Source organism: Phycodurus eques, chromosome 16, assembly GCF_024500275.1.
Source record: "Phycodurus eques isolate BA_2022a chromosome 16, UOR_Pequ_1.1, whole genome shotgun sequence".
NCBI lineage: Eukaryota > Metazoa > Chordata > Actinopteri > Syngnathiformes > Syngnathidae > Phycodurus > Phycodurus eques.
In genome coordinates, this window is record NC_084540.1 from 14,369,275 (window position 1) to 14,388,632 (window position 19,358).

The 19,358-nt window shown below is 40.5% G+C and overlaps 1 protein-coding gene across 1 annotated transcript in view; it reads left to right on the forward strand.

Moving 5' to 3' along the window:
- Positions 1 to 19,358, forward strand: part of LOC133414365 (voltage-dependent T-type calcium channel subunit alpha-1I-like) — a 149,923-nt gene that overhangs the window by 93,090 nt on the left and 37,475 nt on the right. The window contains 10 exon segments of the mRNA XM_061699653.1: positions 3,535 to 3,883; positions 3,989 to 4,081; positions 5,870 to 6,194; positions 8,129 to 8,532; positions 14,036 to 14,187; positions 14,361 to 14,546; positions 16,172 to 16,289; positions 16,365 to 16,520; positions 18,390 to 18,480; positions 19,122 to 19,276. Coding sequence (XP_061555637.1) covers positions 3,535 to 3,883; positions 3,989 to 4,081; positions 5,870 to 6,194; positions 8,129 to 8,532; positions 14,036 to 14,187; positions 14,361 to 14,546; positions 16,172 to 16,289; positions 16,365 to 16,520; positions 18,390 to 18,480; positions 19,122 to 19,276 — 2,029 coding nt within the window.

Here is a 19,358-nt window from a genome sequence, read left to right on the forward strand (position 1 = left end):
CAGGAGGAAGGATAGAAGCAGTTGAAAACTGACCATGGAAACATGATGCAGGTCTTTTCTTTCTTTCTTTTTTGTCAGCTGCATAGTCAATGAGTTAGCCTTATCATCAAGATACTGAATTTGTTTAATCCAAAGGAAGAACATTTAATATTCTACATAACTACTTTGGGCCTCAACTATTGAATTCCCATTCAAATTTAAAGTGGGACATATTTTGGAGGGGAACTCATGCCAGATTCCAAATGCTTTTTGTGGCCGTGTTTTAGTCACGTCCCAAAAGTCCAAAAAATTGAAATGGTGAAAACAGTTTAACGCTATATAACCACAATTAAGAAACACATAGTTCTCAGTCTTTGCATATTTTCAGCAATTATCTTCAAATATGTATAATGTATTTAGAAACAAATCACTGAATTCACATCACAGGGTCTTCATTATGGCATTGCTAAAACAGCCAAACAAATGGTGAACTTGTATAAAGTGCAGTATATATATTTTTTAATCTACCAGTCATGTAGCTGCAAAAAAAGTAAAAAAAAATAAAAATAATAATTGTGATAATAATAATAATCCACATTTTTCAATTATTGACTGTGATGCTGCGGCACAGTGGACAATTGCTTCCCAGTTTAGAGGTTGACGGTCTGAATCCCGACTCTGGTCTTCCTGCATGGAGTTTGCATATTATCTCTGTGCTTACATGGTTTTCTCTGGGTACGCCAGCTTCCGCCGACATTCCCAAAAAATGTATATTAAGTTCACTGAAGACTCTAAATTGTCCTTAGGTGCAAATGTGGGAGTATGTGCGTACGAATTGCTTGTTTGTCTGTATATGCTCTGCCATTGGTGAGCAACCAGTCTTGGTTCAAAACTATCCTGATGTAAACATCTGGGCAAAGGAGCTGCCTACAAGGTTAGGTGAATTAATATTCAAAGGTAACGGTTAACAATCCAAGCTGCATTGAAGTGGTTGAACTCATACACAAAAAGCAGCTTAATAAAAAAGATGGGCGGCACGATGGTTGACTGGTTAACACATCTGCCTCACAGTTCTGAGAAATGGGGTTTCAAATCCCGGCCTCGCCTGTGTGGAGTTTGCATGTTCTCCCCGTGCCTGTGTGGGTTTTCTCCGGGTACTCCGGTTTCCTCCCACATACCAAAAACATGTGGTAGGTTGTTTGAAGACTCTAAATTGCCCTTAGGTGGGAATGTGAGTGCGAATGGTTGTTTGTTTCTATGTGCCCTGCGATTGGCTGGCGACCAGTTCAGGGTGTACTCCGCCTCTCGCCCGAAGAGAGGTGGGATAGGCTCCAGCACGCCCGCGTCCCGGGTGAGGAGAAGCGATACAGAAGATGGATGGATGAATAAAAAAGATGAATTGCGAAATGGTTATGCTTATGGCTGTCTTTAATGCATCTTCTCTGTCCTCTGAAACTTTATCAGGCAAAAGGTTGGGGGACCTTCAGGTGTAGGTGATGGTCGTATTATGGCACTCTCTTGGAAATGACCTCCTTCCTTGAAGTGAGCTTGTTATAGGGCATAAACCTGAGGCGGACGTGGTGTGAAAGATAGATATTTTAGTATGTGCCCATTTAAAGTGACACTTATGGGAGACAGCGCAGGTAATAGTGCGCTGCTCCAGGTGGTGGCAATCAGTCAGATTCATATTTGAGAGTTATAAGGCAAGTAGCAGCTAAAGACACTCGTCTAGCTGCTTTAGAGGTTGTCAATGGATGAGAGTATCATCTACTTTTCCGCTGAGTTCATGCTCGGGCACACACACTTACATACTATCATATTCACTTTCCACATGACTTAGTTTACATGATTAAAAAATCTGTTGTCTGCCGCTTACAGGACCACATCTACAATTGTGTGCTTGTCATTTGATTTATTTGGTTTGCAATGTGTTTTTTTTTTTTATTGTGATGCGTGGTTATTTCTGTACTAGAACATTTCTCAATAAACCTGATGTACAGTATGTACGCATTGGAAAAAGAGTGCAAGAAAATATGAAGATTGCAGCGTTTCACTTATCATTATACATTCCCAAGCTTCTTTTATCAGTAATCTTTCATCACTTATTAGAATCCCACACATCTCAAAGGGTGATGTTGGATTAGCTTGCCATCACAACCCCGATCAAATAAGGTCCTCTGTTGTAGTACAACCACACCAGCATTCGATTTTTGCTCTTTCTGACAGAAACTGAATTGTTATTGTATTATTGTTTTTTGCTCATGTGGAGATGTACCCAATATTTGATTTAAAGATCCCACGAAAGTGAAGCGATTCATTCAGAGAGCTAAGCTAATAGTGAAGTTAATTCCTTGGGCAAACATTACCAGACAGAGGCCGTCATATTACAAAAAACTGGTGTGTGTTTTGTTTTTTTAACTGTTCATCCACAACAGAGATCACAAAATGTTTTTTTGTTTTTAATACTGTATGCTGTATGTTCAAGTGCCACGCCATAATTCCAGATCTGTAAATGGTCTTTTCCCTTATCTATCTACCGTTGTCATTGATGCTGTTGTTGTTTTCCTTTTCTGAAAATTACTCTCATCAGTCTTTAGATTGGCTAAAATTTCCTTCCAATTAGGGGTGTCATGACCATCAGTTTTAAAACCGCTAATAAGATTTAAACGTAGCCTCACTTCACTAAATCCCTCCCCCATAGATTTTCCAGAGGTGGATATTCCAACATAACCTCAGCAAATCTGAAGGTCAAGCCAACAGGCGAGGCTGCGGGGTGTGCCTGCGAGTACACGGCACATTATTGACGTCTCGTCAGTCATGCCTTCTGTCTCTGATTGGTTGTTCTTCCTTGGGTGTGGTGATTTCTTAAAAATCAACTTAGAGGCACAAGATGGGGCCAAAGAGGATTTTTTTTTTCCAATTATTTTACAAATGTACTACCGTGAGGTTTATACTAACAGTTTTAACAAATCTGACAAAAAGTGATTTAGTTGAAAACTGCTGGCTCGCCCTCTAATAGCCTGTAAGTGCATTTTCTTTTTCAATGCATAACATAGCATACACAGAAATGAACAAACGTGGGTACTGCTGTATTCAATGACAGTGATTGTATTGCAAGGGCAATTACAAAAACATTTTGTCACTTCTATGAATTTTAAGGGGAGTTCTGTTAGAGCTGGTGCAAAGTTTCAAAAATAACTTCCGGAATTTGAGGTATTCCCCTGCTTATGGGATAATTCCTCTTCGGCCACTCCTTTTGTCATGTCCTGATCCGAACCATGATCCCCCACCTGTATTTCACACTTGTCAGCATGCCTTTGCTTTGCTTCATTAGCTTTAGATCTAGTTTGCAAGTTCACTGCTAGGTCAGGCTGTTTCCCCTTTCTTCCTGCCTCTCACACACATCGACATTCTATAGCTTAATTGTGCTTTATTTAAAGAGATAGTTTGCAAGATATAAAACAACTATGTGTGAATGACTGATTAAATGCCAAAATTAATTTAAAAAGTCAAATGTAAAAGCTTAATTGCTTATCTTATTTTCTTTCTATTCAGCTATTCAGGGTTGACCCCGCCACCTCCGTACTACCGACCCGAAGAGGATGACGAGCGCCCCTTCATCTGCTCATTAGCATCTGACAACGGCATCATGTCGTGTTCCGACGTTCCCGCGAGGCGAGAAGGAGGCCAGACGTGTTGCCTGGACAAGGAGGATGCGCTACACAGACAAGCTTTGGGTCTCAGTCCTGAGCCCATGGCGAACGGCAGCGCCGCCGGTGATGCCATGGGCCTGTGCATCAACTGGCATCAGTATTACACCCGCTGCCACACAGGGAGCAGTAACCCCCACAAAGGTGCAATCAACTTTGACAACATCGTCTATGCCTGGATTGTCATTTTTCAGGTATTTTTTTTTTTTAACCTGTTCTCTGCATCCTACATTACCTCTACTTTAAGGGTTGTTGTATTACGTCGATCAGCATAACCCCATTACAACATTTCCTCCTAGGTTATCACTTTGGAAGGCTGGGTAGAGATCATGTATTATGTAATGGATGCCCACTCCTTCTACAACTTCATCTACTTCATCTTACTCATTATTGTAAGTAATACATTTATCATGTTTTTCCTCTGTATCCCAATAAAGAAAAAAAGACAAGGAAAAAAAAACATAGACTAATATGAGTGCTTGTGCAACCAACTTATGTTGAAAAGTGATGAATATTAGGTGAATTATATTCACAAAGATTGTATCAGTTCACTTTCAGTATTTGCTTCATGTTCACTACACCAAGCACATTGACTTTCGCAGCATCTAAAAGCAAGATAAACACACAGCTCCCTTTCAGCTAAATGATCCGTTGATATAAATATGTTGCCTCTTGGGCTTCCTTGTGAGGATTCCCTGATCGAAGACCCATAAAAGAAAATTCAACTCCAGAGTATCAAATGCATCATCATTCCTGTCTCTTTGGCACTTTATCTAGTAAGTCATGTGTGCAGCCAGGTGACAGTCTTAGCATCAGTTTGTAGAGTAAATGGCTTTAAGTCATTTAGACCTGCTGACAAGGTGGCAATTGTTAGGAAGTGTGTGTATGCGTGTAGATGTGTAGACATAAATGCATTTGACAGCAACTGCTTGAAAGCGCAAAAACAATGAGCTGCAAACAAAGCCCGCCAACTTAATTTGTTTGTGTGCGTGTGTGTGCGTGTGTGAGGGTGTGTGCGTGTGTGTGTGTGTGTGTGTGTGTGTGTTGGTTCTTGCATGCATAATGCAGTGATCCTCAGAATGCTGGTACTGGACTGCCCTCTCTTATTATGCAGAAAGCTGTCTATGATGTGATCAAATGCACATCACACACACAAACACATACAGACACACACACACAAACAAACACACGCACTCATGGCTGAGGGGAATCAAAGCCCCACACACCTGCAGAACTGTTTGACCCACAGGCCACAGATGTATCTCACCTCCCATGCTACACACACACAGACACACACACACACACACACACAAACACACATTCACACACACACACGCACACACGTGCACACAAAGGTCCCTTCTTGTGTTTTTCCTTCTTTGTCCTTCTACTCTCCTTCTACTTTCGCTTTTACCTTCTCTTACATATTTATAGATAATTATATACCCTACAGTATATAATTATCCAACACACAAAGTACAAAGTATTATTTGTATAGCGTTTAGGATACCTTAGAATCATTCCGCAGAATGTGCACGAATACAGTAAATGCCAGCCTCACACTTAAAACAATTAAGAATTTAATATAGAATATAATCCCAATTAATGTATCAGTAGCTTTCCTATTATGTACTGTGTTGTTTAAAACATCAAAACTACGGATTATTGCTCGTTCAAAGCTGTTTTTGTTTTATTTTATTTTATTTTTTTAACTCCATCCCAACAACTAAAATGTCAGATTCATTTTTTTGTCAAGGATGTGAGTTCTGTTTTGGATCCATCGTAACCATGAACCATAAAGTACAGATGAGGAAAGAATAAAGGAACAAGTACTCTTAGGAAGATTATTTTGTAAAGACAAAAAGTTAAGAGAGATCAAGGTGAAGTGAAAAAGACCGACCAACTCAGAGCTGAGCTTTGGGCATGTATTGGCTCTGTCTGTCTCCTCTAATCAGCGTCGCTTTGGTAGGAAGTCAGCCCTCTAAGACCTTTAGCATGTGTGCTAACATTTCTACAGGCGGATTGACATACTTCATAAGAATCAGTGAGTGTGTGAAAACAAGTCAGTCTTTATTTCTTTGGCCAGAGTAACTGTCAGATTCTCCAAATGTTGTATTGGGTTTACTACACTGTGTTTAAAGTGAATAAATGTTTCTGTTTGTCCCCCCGTGTTCATGCAGGTTGGTTCCTTCTTCATGATCAACCTTTGCCTGGTGGTCATCGCCACTCAATTTTCAGAGACCAAGCAGCGGGAGCACCAGCTGATGCAGGAGCAGAGGGCACAGTGCCTATCCTCATCCACACTGGCCAGCATGGCGGAGCCGGGAGATTGCTACGAGGAAATCTTCCAGCTGGTCTGCCACGTCCTCCGCAAGGCCAGACGGAGATCGGCAGCTCTCTACTACACACTTAGGGGCAAGCCCCCGCCTGCTGGTGGAGGCAGGGGTAACAGGCGAGGCGGAGTCAAACAGAACGGAGAGAGGCACCATTCGAGGCAACCGAAATGTGAGTAAGATATGGGAACTGAAAATTACCTTTACTTGAGTTACAATTAAAGGGCTGCACTCTTTGGGGACCCCTCCAAAAGCCATGGTAACCCTTGTTAAATGGGACAATCTTACCTTAAGGATATTTTCTGGTTGGAGGGTAGGAGACCTCATAGCTGACAGTCGTGATGTGTGAATTGATATTGAAATATTGACAACTCCGATACCACAGCTTCCTGCTCTAAAATCGATTCTCAAATCAAAATATCGATACTTCTGATACTGCATGCATTTTAAGTAATATATTGAACACACTGGAAAGTAACTAAACTATTGAGAACTTGATTAAATGATACATGGTTGGTGGGAAGTACTTTCCCCCACCCCCGATCCCTCCCCAAGCGTAATGCGTGCGCGCATTTAGTCATTAAGTACACTATAGCAGAGCGAAGATGGATGGCGCTATTTCAGCTTCACAAAAGGCCAAGACGTGCTTCGTGATGTTTTATAAGGAGTTGTGGCAGCACAACAACCTTGTGAAACACTTCAGTTTAAACCACAACACAGAATACAAGGCATTTACGATGAGGCGGACAGAAGAGGAGAGCCCAGTGTCAGGTAATGTTGTAGACACCTCTGCAGGCAAACACTGTCCGGATACAGAGGGAGAAAATGTGGGTTTTAAAGCCTTAACCAAAAGTCAAGCGTAATCAAATCAAATGTGACCAAGTACCCGGACCAACTAACCTCATGTAGTACGTCGACTGAGCTGTGAGAGCCACACTGCAGCTAGTCTGACCGAAAACGAAAAGACGATAGGTTAACGTTTTGTTTATTTTGCAACTCAATTCAAGCAGTAATTTCTTGCCAGCTCTTCTTATTTATATTGTGGACAAGACACTCACAGAGTTTATGGCTCGGACATCATTGGGATTGACAACAGGATATTTGATCAGAACTAGTTTGAACATTTAACATTTTGAGTTGCCAACCATCTTTTCTGAGCAGATCACGGACTGTAAAATCAACTGTAACACACTAAACGATAATCTCCAGTATCAGGATAATCTTTGGACGCATCAGACACTCATGCTTTCCTGACTTTGGTCCAAAGTCAGACTCCACTTTACCTTACATCACAATGCTTGGTGGTTATATGTTAGCATCATTATATAATAATACCAATATCAAGGTTTTAAGGTCCCATAAAATATAAACATATTTGCCGTCATTCAAAATCAGGAAGGAACATTACGTTTAAGAGTGAAATGTGCTCGTTCCCTCTGCTTTTTGTTGGCATGTTTAGATGGACAGTGCTGCACAAAGAATCTTGAAGAGGTGGTAAAAGTACTCATACTCTGTACTTCAGTAGAAGTACACATCAAGAGTAAAAAAAAAGATTCTGGCGAAAGTAGAAGTACTGATTCACCTCGTTTACTTGAGTCGAAGTAAAAAAGTACTGACTCTGAAGTACAAAAGTAAAAAAATATATGTAAAATAAAACGGATTTGATAACTTGGAACAACGAGGGGAAAAAAACATTTTGTTCCGTTTTTTCCATTTTAAAATTCCCCAAGATCTGAATCGATCAGTCAATCAAGATCTCAACCACAGTTGATTCTATTTACAGTATGTCTTTTTTACATCATGTCTGCATCCGTAGAGGTTGAAAAAAAGTCATATGTCTATTATTTGCAAGACGCAGTGGGGAGTAGGAAGTACAGATATCTGTTTTCAAATGTAGTAAATGTAAAGTCATCAGAAAAAGAAATACTGAAAGGACAGACACCCTAATAATCTTCTTGAGTACAGTAATGAATTATTTGTAGTTTGTTACTTCCCACCACTGGAATCTTGGGATATAAGTAACGGCAAATCATACCGGCTGCGTATCCTCTAGCCGTGCGCTATTTTACACTCCCTATGACTATTTTTTTGTCCAAATCTCTGCAGTATCCCATTGTCCACATCAAAGCAAGCAAGACCATGACTTCCAACCACTGGAAAACTCCATCAGCCTGGCTGTGCCTCAGAATCCACAGGACTGCCCTTTGTGTGTATTAACACTGGAAGAAGGCCCAAGGACTGCGGGAGACGCCGCCAATGGCGATGAGGATGAGGGGGGTGCTGTGAAGGAGACGGACAAGGATGAGAACCACTTAGAGGAGAGGGGTGACGCTAATGAAGGGAAGAAGAAAAAGAAGGAGAAAAGGAGTTGCTTTGGACACTGTAAGGACATGTGGGATGAAATAAGGAGGAAACTGTGGGGCATCGTGGAGAGCAAGTACTTCAGCAGGGGCATTATGATCGCTATTCTCATCAACACCATCAGTATGGGCATCGAGCATCACAATCAGGTAAGATGTCTTCTTTTGAAGCATTGATACTGCAGTGCTTTTATAAAACAAAACACTACCAATGAAAAGCAAGGGGCCAGGTTGACTGAGAAGTCTCACTGGGGCCTGCCTACCTTAATTATTTCCTCGCCTGTACTTTCACAAAAAAAGCATTTATGCTGTTTCCGACATATTGGGAAAGCAATGAAATGACAACAACCTCAAACCTTTATTTGCTAACTGAACTGATTCCATTGTTTTACATTGACAATAAATACTGCTGACGGGTATTTAATAAGGTAATTTTGGATCCCACTTCAGGAAACAGTGTCAGACTCATAGCCGTCCACACTACGGAATGTTTTTGTATGCATGCATGTGTGCGTGCAGCGGAGGTGACAGTTTTATTGGGATAAATCTCTAATTGTATGTGTTTGTAACAAAACTTTGGATCACCATGGGTCAAAATGATCTAGTTTCTTATTTTTATTGGAGTGTTTTAAAATGTGCGGCGCGGTGAATTACTGGTTAGCACATGTGCCTCACAGTTCTGAGGACCAGGGTTCAAATCCCAGCCCCGCCTGTGTAGAATTTGCATGTTCTCCCCGTGACTGCTTGGGTTTTCTCCGGGCACAAATTAACGTCATTCACATTAGTAAGCAGATTTCAATGTGCTCAAGCCAATCTTTGGTGAGTTTTAACTATTAACCTGGAAAAGGATTACACTAACCAGCCATTTGGCAATGAACGTGTTTGCAAATAACTTAATTCTAAATTAGCTTTCCTGACTCCTACATATTATCTCAGTTTCAGCAGAGGAACCAGGTCAATGCTGATGAAGCTCTACCAACAGAACATCCACTTGACTGTGTGTCTGTGTGTGCACTGTGCGCGTGTGTCTACATGTTTCTGTGTGACAGTGTGGGAGGGAAGCGTCACTACCAGGACGCTTTCTGACAGAGGTGGAAACATTTAGCCCGGCGACAGACACGCCGGCTTTTAACATCAGCCGTGCTTCTGAGAGGCAGACGAGGCAGGTGTGTGAGGGCACGTGAGGCAGAAAGCTGCCATGAAAGCACATGCAAACACAGGAGGCACGTGATGCAGTGCTTGCATCCGTGTGTACAAAAGAAATTCACTTGAAATTTGTGTGTGGGTAAACAGATTTTTCTGGTTTTCTGTATTTCACAACTCCTCCTCCTCTCTAATTATTTTCTCCGAAGAATCCCTTCACATGCTGCTTACCCCAATTTGCTTCCTGCTTTCCAAGCAGTTTTCTGTCCTCCCATCCTTCCTTCCTGCTTTACCCCAAGTGTCTTGGCTTCTCTCTGATTCTCTGCGTCTCCCCGCTTCTGCCTCTCTTTCCCGGCCACCCCCGCACTCTTTGACAGTGTACTGAATAGTTGCTTTCTCCTGTCTCTGAAGACTCTAAAAATAAACGAGGACTGAGGGGAGGGGAGGCGATGGGAAGAGCGAGACAGACGCCGGTTACACAGCATATTTCGTCTCGATTTCCCACGAGTTTGTGTGTACGCATTTCAAAGCATTCATATGTGGAAACGCATGCATTTGCATGCACACTCGCACAGATGCTTTTATTTGCATCTCCTTTGAGCTTCCCTCCTTCTCATAGAACCAAATGATACCATTTTTGTGCGTGTGTGCTCATCAGGACCAAGTCCAACCTTATCTAGAACAGGAGATCTGGAACAAAAATAGCTGCTCAAGAGCAAAATTGATATCAAGAGTGTACAACTTTCATGCACGGTACTTGATTGTGAAAGTTTCCATTTGAATGTGTCATCTGGTCACTCTCCCACTTGCCCCCTGTGCGAGTGGAGTCTAACAGCAAAAAAGTGAAATAAAGTTATACATTTTGCACCGCTATTCATATCCTCAGCCAAATAGAGTTATAGGTTTTTGTTCCACACCTCCATAAAGTTTTTGAATCATCCTGCTAGCTGACAAATAAGCAAACCAACGAACGATCAAGTCTGCACGTGCACAGGTGCAGTATTTTTGAAGACTTGCAGTATATCATAACCTGCCAATCCAAAACCTTATAAAAAGCTACAGCGACTGCCTTGGTTCACGGGTCTTAGGCCTTGATTCCTATATAAAGAAAGAGTAGATTTACATTTACATTATCTTAATGTCACGTAAGTACTTTGTACGCTTAAAAACAGCACTCATATGTACAGCGCAGGGGACACCTGTGTCTGTTATTAATTAGCATGTGCGTCTGTCAATGCATGAAATTAAATCAGGTCATAACATCATGTTCTGTTAAATAAAGTTTTACATCATATATGTTTAAGGAGTCAGGCAAAAAAAAAATAATAGTTTGCCACATCTAGGCACAAAACACTGAAAATGTTTTTTTTGTCCAAAGTTCTCCTCAAGCTCGGTTTTCTAGGATATTAAACGCAGTTGTGTGTGAAACAGAATCTTTTTTTTTTTTTTCAATAGCCTGTGTCCATGTGGCCATAACCTAAAACAAAACTGCTTGCTTTTTGCACAATGCTGTTCACTTTTGATTGCCACCCGGTCACGTATTTCTAAATGTGCTTTTAGTGATCCTATTTTGCTATGAGTCGAGAAAAATATTGGATTAGAAATACCTCACAGAATGATGCAGGTCCGTTGTTAGATATATTGTAGAAGTTATCATTTATTTGCTTAGCTTGCATTAGTATTATGGACAATGTTTAGAAAGAAAGATGTCTCGCCTTCAAGAAGATGACTCAGCAGGAATCATCTGAGAGAAGGACGTGGCCGGGACGTGGCAGGTGCCATGTTTTCACCTTGAAACCCTACCCTTAGTGTGTTGTGTCTTGTAGCTTAGTACGTTATGTCTTGTAAACTTAGAAACCTCCCTATTTTCAAATAAATGCAGGAGCGACGGGAGAGATTGTTTAGAGCGTGTTGAGAGGCTGTAACCTGAACAATCTCCCATGCGCCCTCCTCATGAGTAAAATGACCAACGTCTTCATTCCTTTTGTGTTTATTCATTATAATGTTTGGTGAGATAAATCCAACATCCGTTCTACACACCTGTAAACTACAACCGCAATAATAAATGTTTTGTGAAATGAATACATCTCAGACAGTGTTAATCAGATTTTAGGGTTATTATCGTTACAAAGGCAGAAGTTTTATACTACACAGACCTTGTAGTGAATTTTCTTAGATACATGTATGCACTTTATAAATCCATCAAAGGCATCTCTGTAGAAGATAAACTGGCATATTTGACTTGAAGGTTCTTTGCGTATTTCACTGCTGCTCATTCATTGATATTCAAGCACCATTCACTGATTGTGGACACTGAAGAGGAAATAAAAGATGACTTCTAATGAAGGAGATGTAAGGCTATGATGAAGAACATGACTTGAGGATTGGCAGATAATGAGTAAGAGGGGGAAAAGCTGGAAAAGTAAAGAAGAAATGATGATGTGTGAGCTGTTAAACTGTGATGTAGCCGATCTCTAGACAGTCTGTCAATAAATCTAATTGTCACTGTTTTTTACTTGGAGTGGCAAGTCATGTCACAGCAAACCTTTAGGCATTGTGTCAATGTGGAAGTAAATATACAGCATACCATATACTGTATATATTACAATACATTGCAGTTGTTATTGTTACTATGACTACACTTGATTATAACTTGTATCAAACACTAGAATGGCTCTGAAATGATCACATATTTCCTAATTTGGATCAGCTTCAAATCGTTAATAGACACATTGGACATACAATATGCATGGTCGTTAAATATTTCATGCTTTATTCACTTTGAAACTGAATTAAGGAGTGAGAGGAAAATCACAACAAAAAGTGAACAAACCCAAAATAATTATTCAGTGAGCATGATGGCAAACGTGAATGTGTGTTATGGAGTATTTTTCTGGCTTTTCTTTCCTTTGCAAAAGCCAACATGCCATTAGCCAAAACGCTGCAGTCACAAGCCACTGGGGGACACCACTTTGGCAATGTTTCCTATTTGGATAGAGTGCATGTTTATAGAGCTTGGAACATTCCAGATGTGTTATCAAACAGTTTTCAGATAAATGGATCAGCTTCTGTGGTGCTCAGTAGTCTCAGTAGACTTTTTTTTATTATTATCTTAACTAAATTATTGCTGCAACTGAGCTCATTGCATTTACACTGATTTGCTTCCAGCACTTTTTCTTTCCTCTCCTCTCGTCTTGACCCCCTCTACCACGCTTCTCCCCCACTGTGATCGACAGGAGGATATTGATTTAGAAGAGATAGGTCTCCTTGATAATGACACTTTGAAAAAAAAAGGAAGGAAAAGGGGAGTTAGGGAGCTGGAGGGGATGAAGACAGATTGGGAGAAAAAGCGGATTAAAGGGGTGGATGGAGGTGTGTGAGTGTACCTTTCCTCTGACATGCGCCGCCAACTTTGTCGCAGCTTGTCGGCTGTTTTGTTTTGTCTGCTGACTTGGAAACTGGAAGTCTTCGGCATCAGAGAAAGTTTGTGATCCATGTCATGCATAACACACATTCACGCTTGCATAAAGCAAGTAAGCGTGTACATATCACACAACAAACAGAATACAAAATGAGAATGTTTGTGGTGCCTTTGCTATTTCTTCATATCAAGGATCCTATTCCTCCTTTTCTCTCCTGATGTGATCTTCCCTTCATACAAACCACTAATACATGACTGTTCCAGTTTGTCTTATTGGCCACAATATTAGGTACACCTGCACAATTATTATTTTATTATTATTGTAGTAATACCTAGTAGCAATCCTGCAGTGGCGTGGCGTGGATTGGATCTGCGGGGCAGTGAAGGTGTCTGATTGTGCTTGGGTGAGCGACAGGGAACTTGCATTTGGCGGCGGAAGGCAAACAGTTGCACGCATAGCAAGTTGACAAAAATCAAAATTACCTCAGCGATTAGCCGACGCCGACTCGAATATCATCGCCCTATGCTCTGTTTATTATTGTGGTTGTATAGTAGTGGTATAAAACTATATTACATGGCCACATTGTAGCCAGAAAGGGTAAACACTATTTGAAAAAAAACATAGTGTTAATTTAATCTCTCTGACAGCGTCAATAAAAACTGACCATGTAATTTTTTTTAATATAGGTATTCTATTGGAGTTCAAGTGTACCTATTGTTGGAGTTCAAGTGTACCTATTATTATGGTGTGCAATAAGAACTACGGAACTGTATTTGTTTGTTGTACTCTATTGCTGTTTGGTCTTAAACGCTAATATGAAAACAATATTGACAACAATCTTTGATAACTGGAGGAGAAAATCGATTTAGCTTCAGAGCTCTTTGATTGAAAGATGTGTTTATTTTTTGTAACGATTACAAAAAAATCTAAATTAGGAGGGAAAAAATTTAATTGTTGTCAAATCTTGAGTTCATTAAAAGTTATTCCTTGATGATGACGATTACATTGATAACCATCATGACTTTCAGCTCCTTCCTCCTCAGCTGAGCATTCTTTATTTAATGTTTTGTTCTGTTTCCAATACCCAGCCAGAGGAGCTGACCAATGTGCTGGAGATCTGCAACATTGTCTTCACCAGCATGTTCACCCTGGAGATGATCCTCAAGCTGACAGCCTTTGGTTTCTTTGATTACCTGAGGAACCCCTATAACATCTTTGATGGCATCATCGTCATCATCAGGTTTTGAAGGAGATTTGTTTTTGTTTCATTGTTTATGAACTAGTAACTACTTCTCACCCCTTAAACTTGAGTCATTAAAGACTAAACCGTTCTTCTACTTCTCATCTTCTACCTTCTGACCTTCTACCTCTGTCTTCTTTTCTCCAACCGAATGAATGTTTGGTGCACTGCAGTGTGTGTGAGATTATCGGCCAGGCGGATGGCGGCTTGTCAGTGTTGAGGACCTTCAGACTGCTGCGGGTCATTAAGCTGGTCAGGTTCATGCCCGCCCTGAGGCGTCAGCTGGTGGTTCTGATGAAGACGATGGACAACGTGGCAACCTTCTGTATGCTGCTCATGCTCTTCATATTCATCTTCAGGTATCAAAAGGCTCCATCTAATACACTGTATGTTTGTGCTTTGGTGTTTAGTTACAGTACATATATCTTCATATTGTAATATGTCTTGTTCAAGAGCCTTTCAAACCAGCAATAAATTGCGTTGCAAAATAAAACGTCATCTGAGAGAATAGAAGATCAAAGTCCTGTGCAGTCATTCAACAGTCCAAGCCGACATACAGTCAAAGGCCTAAAAACAGAATAGGATTATATTAATTATTAAAGAGCCAAATCATAATTTCCCAAAGTCCTGTATGTCTCAGCAATTCTCTCTTTGGCTGCCCTTACTTTCCTTTGACCATAAAAGTTAAGATTATGTTCTTTCTAATTTGACTGTCTGCAGGCTGTAAAGAACTAAACTGCTATAAAATGTGAAAGACACTTTGGCACTTAAGGTGAGGGACAACAGTGCGTCGAAAGATGCCGCACAGAGAAATCCCAACTATGTGCACACAGCGGGGTAAATTGCTGACCACTTGACCGTCAAAATAATCGATCAGCCAAATCTTTATAGTAGTTTAACTTGTAAATCTATGACAGGACATTTTGAGCCTGTCTGATTAGCCTTCCCATCAGATTTGAGAATTCCGCTCAGTTTTAATTGAATGGTACCTATGGGGAGCATAACATAAACTAAATAATATGGCCTTTTAATGAGCAATAATGCACAGTGCTTAAAGTCCCGGTATAGTGAACATAAATGTCTTGTAAATTTGACACACCACAGAGAAGAGGCAAATCAAGCCTTTCTCTCTGCTATCAAATGCTCTGGGCGTGTCCGCTGAATATGCTGAAGCTACGCCTTGTTCAACTTTCAATCGATTACCACACATCTTTCTTATGCCAACACATCCCTATATGTTTGATCTATGAAAATATATCCGCTTACAGCCTCAGGTGACTGGAATATATCCCACCAGGTCGTCGCAGGGCTTTTCCCACGCCGCAACGGGAGGCGCTAGACACCAGCTAGTTCACAAGCTAACTGGGTGCCGAGCTTCAGGGAAAGTTAACCGTTTCCTAAACATATCGCCCGTCACATGCCATTCAGCCTGTGGCTCACACTACACTTGGTAGTTACAAACCCCACAGTGCTTTGAATTCCAACATATTACAGTAGCCTAAATCACACAAAATACATAACACTTGGGAATTAAAACCAAAACCAAGCTGTTCTGTAAATTATGGAAGCCAAGGAAGATACATTGTGGGGTGTAGAAATACCTAGCTAGCTAACTGCACACTTTAGTGGTATAAATGGGAAAAATAGTTATATCTGAACGTATAACTCACAATTTTGCTGGAAAACAAAGGCGCTCATTTCCTATATAGTGGGAGAGGGAGGACTCATGCCGGACTCCAAAGTGTGTCATGCGGCGCTGCAGGAAAACTGAAATGTTAAAAAACAATTCAAAGCTTTTCCCCACAATTGAATACTGCATCTCAGTCTTCGTTGATGTTTTCAGGAAATTATCTTTAAAAGGGTCTTTAAAAATAGCTACGTACATTAAGCAAAGAATTGGCAGTGAGGAGACAGCGAACAGATGAATATAGAGAAGGAAGAGGATTGAGATATTTAGATTCCTAAAATGTTGCTTCTGTTGCAGTATCCTGGGGATGCACATCTTTGGTTGCAAGTTCAGTCTGAAGACAGATGCAGGAGACACTGTGCCTGACAGGAAGAACTTTGATTCCCTCCTCTGGGCCATTGTCACTGTCTTTCAGGTGCAGATGTTTAACACCTATTCATATATTCTTGTTGAAAAATTCATTATTCACAGTGTGTGTACTGGCTTGTAGATTCTGACTCAGGAGGACTGGAACATGGTTTTGTACAATGGCATGGCTTCCACCTCACCCTGTGCTGCCCTCTACTTTGTAGCGTTGATGACGTTCGGAAACTATGTGCTTTTCAATTTACTGGTGGCCATCTTGGTTGAGGGATTTCAAGCTGAGGTAAGATACAGCACAGGCTTTCACAACCAGTGATTCATAGTCATGAATGCTTACCTCATTAATACAGGTTTGATGCACAATTCAAAGCTGTAACCTTGCACAAATGGTTTGTAAAATGGGCACTCTGAATATTGCATTTATTGATATTTCGGGCACTCTGTGAGAGAAAACCGTATATGAGTTTGTTATGGACAAAAATATCATACTGCATTTCATTTCAACTGAACATTTTTAAGCAACATGAGTATCACTGCACAAATATCAGAATCAGAATCATCTTTATTTGCCAAGTATGTCCAAAACACACAAGGAATTTGTCTCCGGTAGTTGGAGCCGCTCTAGTACAACAGACAGTCAATTTACAGAACACTTTGGAGACATAAAGGCATTGACAAAAAACAATTGTGCAAAAAGATGCAGAGTCCTCTAGCACTTAGAGCAGTTCGAATGACTAATATTGCAATAGTCCGGTGCAATGACCATTGTGCAAAGGGCGCTGAGACTTCAAGGAGTGTATGCGGTTTAAAGTGACGAGTAGTGCGATCATCTGGGACAATGTTGGTTGTGCAAATGTTACAGATACTCCTCAATCAGTGTGCAAATGAGGCAGACATGCAAAGTACATTCTGTGTTGAAAATGCAATATTTAAATGGTTTTGGATAGAACATAATATTTATCCTATTTTCCCCTGTTTACAACTAACATTTTCTCCAAGTAACTGCCCTAATGTCCCCTTCCATCAATTATTATTACATTTGAATAATCTTCTATGTCCTTTTATCAGGTTTGCAAGATCATTTCGGTTGAAAATTCACAGAATGTCCTTTTTCAAACTATTGTAGTTGGTCTTTTTCGCCTGCCCGTTGAAACATCTGGATTTCTTATTACTATGCAACGTGTAAATAAGCTTTGGTTTGATTGGTTGGATCGCTCATCTTCTCAATTTAGAACATGGTGAACAGCTTAGCTCTGATTGGTCCTCGGCGATATCATAGCCAAGCATTCACAACCCCACAGAAGACCGGACATAAGTGAAATAAAAGAGAGGAGGATATTTTGCTAGGGTCGTCCCATTCAATCACTATAACGTAACTGGCCCATATTTTGGCGACAATGACCCCAAGCTTCGCTATTTAACCCACAGTTACTGTATGTTCAACATTATAAATATAGTTAAGTATTTTTGTAACGCACAATATACGTATGCTTTTAACTACTTTATTTGCATGGGTTGGCGGCTGCTGCCCAGCTGGGTCATTCCCTCCAAATTCGGAAATGCATTTCAAGCAATGTGTGAAAGCTTATGTACGTTTACGAAGTAATCCTCCACGAAAAGGCACACAGCAACACAGCACAATGGTAGTTCTAAAATGCTTAGGAATTTCTCCAAGAATAAATTGAAGCCATTCAATTAATATTCCTTTGGTTTGGCTGGTGATGCAAAACTTTGCACATGACGCAGCCGCGTTGTCAGTTTTGCTGAGATGAGTGGGCGTGTAGCAACCACAAAGTGGGCAGGTACTGTACTTGAATAATTATAAACTTTCTCATCACAAACACAGAAATCTGTTCGGGTCGTTTTGCAACCATTATGCCGTTTATCGTCTTTTGTATTCAATCGACAAACTGCATAGATGTCAAATTCGTCCATAAAACAGCTGAAAAAAAATTGGGATTTTGATGGAACGGCACCTTTAATTTTGCAAGCAATCCTACCACATTCATAACTCCCTCTATTGGAAATAAGATCATTTGCAAAACTGACCAATGAAATAATCCAATCACCAATATAACAATAACACTTTATAGTTAGCTTGTAATGACAACATTGTACATATTAATGCCAATCTGCTACTTTTCTTCTACAGGGAGATGCAAACCGCTCTTACTCTGATGATGACAGATCTTCCTGTAATTTTGAGGACAATGATAAGCAGAAGGACTCTCTGCATCTCTCAGGTATTAAATCTCATGAGAGGTTGTTGTTAACATGACTAGTATTTCAAACAATTGCCTCTGTTATTAATAATAATTAAAGTAACTATTTATTGTCATTATCGTTGTAGGTATGTAACTTCTATCCTTTGTACCCAAATTTCATGACAGAAATGTACACTGCAGTATTTACCAACACAGACCGCTCTTGTTTTGTTCTGACTCAGTTTTCTCGCCATAGCTTAGCATCTTTTTCCTGTCTAGAGAGCACAATTGACATTTCTATTCAGAGCTCTTCTCTTTTCTCCCTCCTGGCAAAATCCAAAGCTTCACACTCAATAAATTAGCATGTAGCAGCACATTAAAGTGTTTACTATTTAGAGATTGGAGAGCCTGCTGGCAGGGTATCACCATTACAAGCTTATTTCTGGCTCTTTTGAGGTGATTCAACTTGGATTAGACCTTCCTGTGGCCCTCTTAACCGGCTATTATGTCACTTTAGCAAATGTATTCTTGAAAGTAATGGAGTTAAAATTCAGCCCACCAATGTGCAATAACACTGAGGTAAAAATGAAAAGAAAAATGACTAATCGATGTTTTACACTGTCTCTGGCTCTTACGTTCATTCATACATAATAGCCTTTCGACTTGGCCTTTTCTTACAGACCCAAAGATCTGCACACTGACCCCGAATGGACACTTGGACTTGGGCCCGCTGCCTGCGAGCCTATTTCCTGGAGAGAGGCTGAGCTTTGCTCTCGGGTCGAGGAAGAACAGTGTCATTTCTCTTGGCAGGGCCAATCTGGAGCAGAGGGCTGCGGTAAATGAACAAGACCCACAGAGCTACAAATCTTTTGTGCCAGTTGATTTATTTGGGCTTTTATATGACGTCCTGTATATGT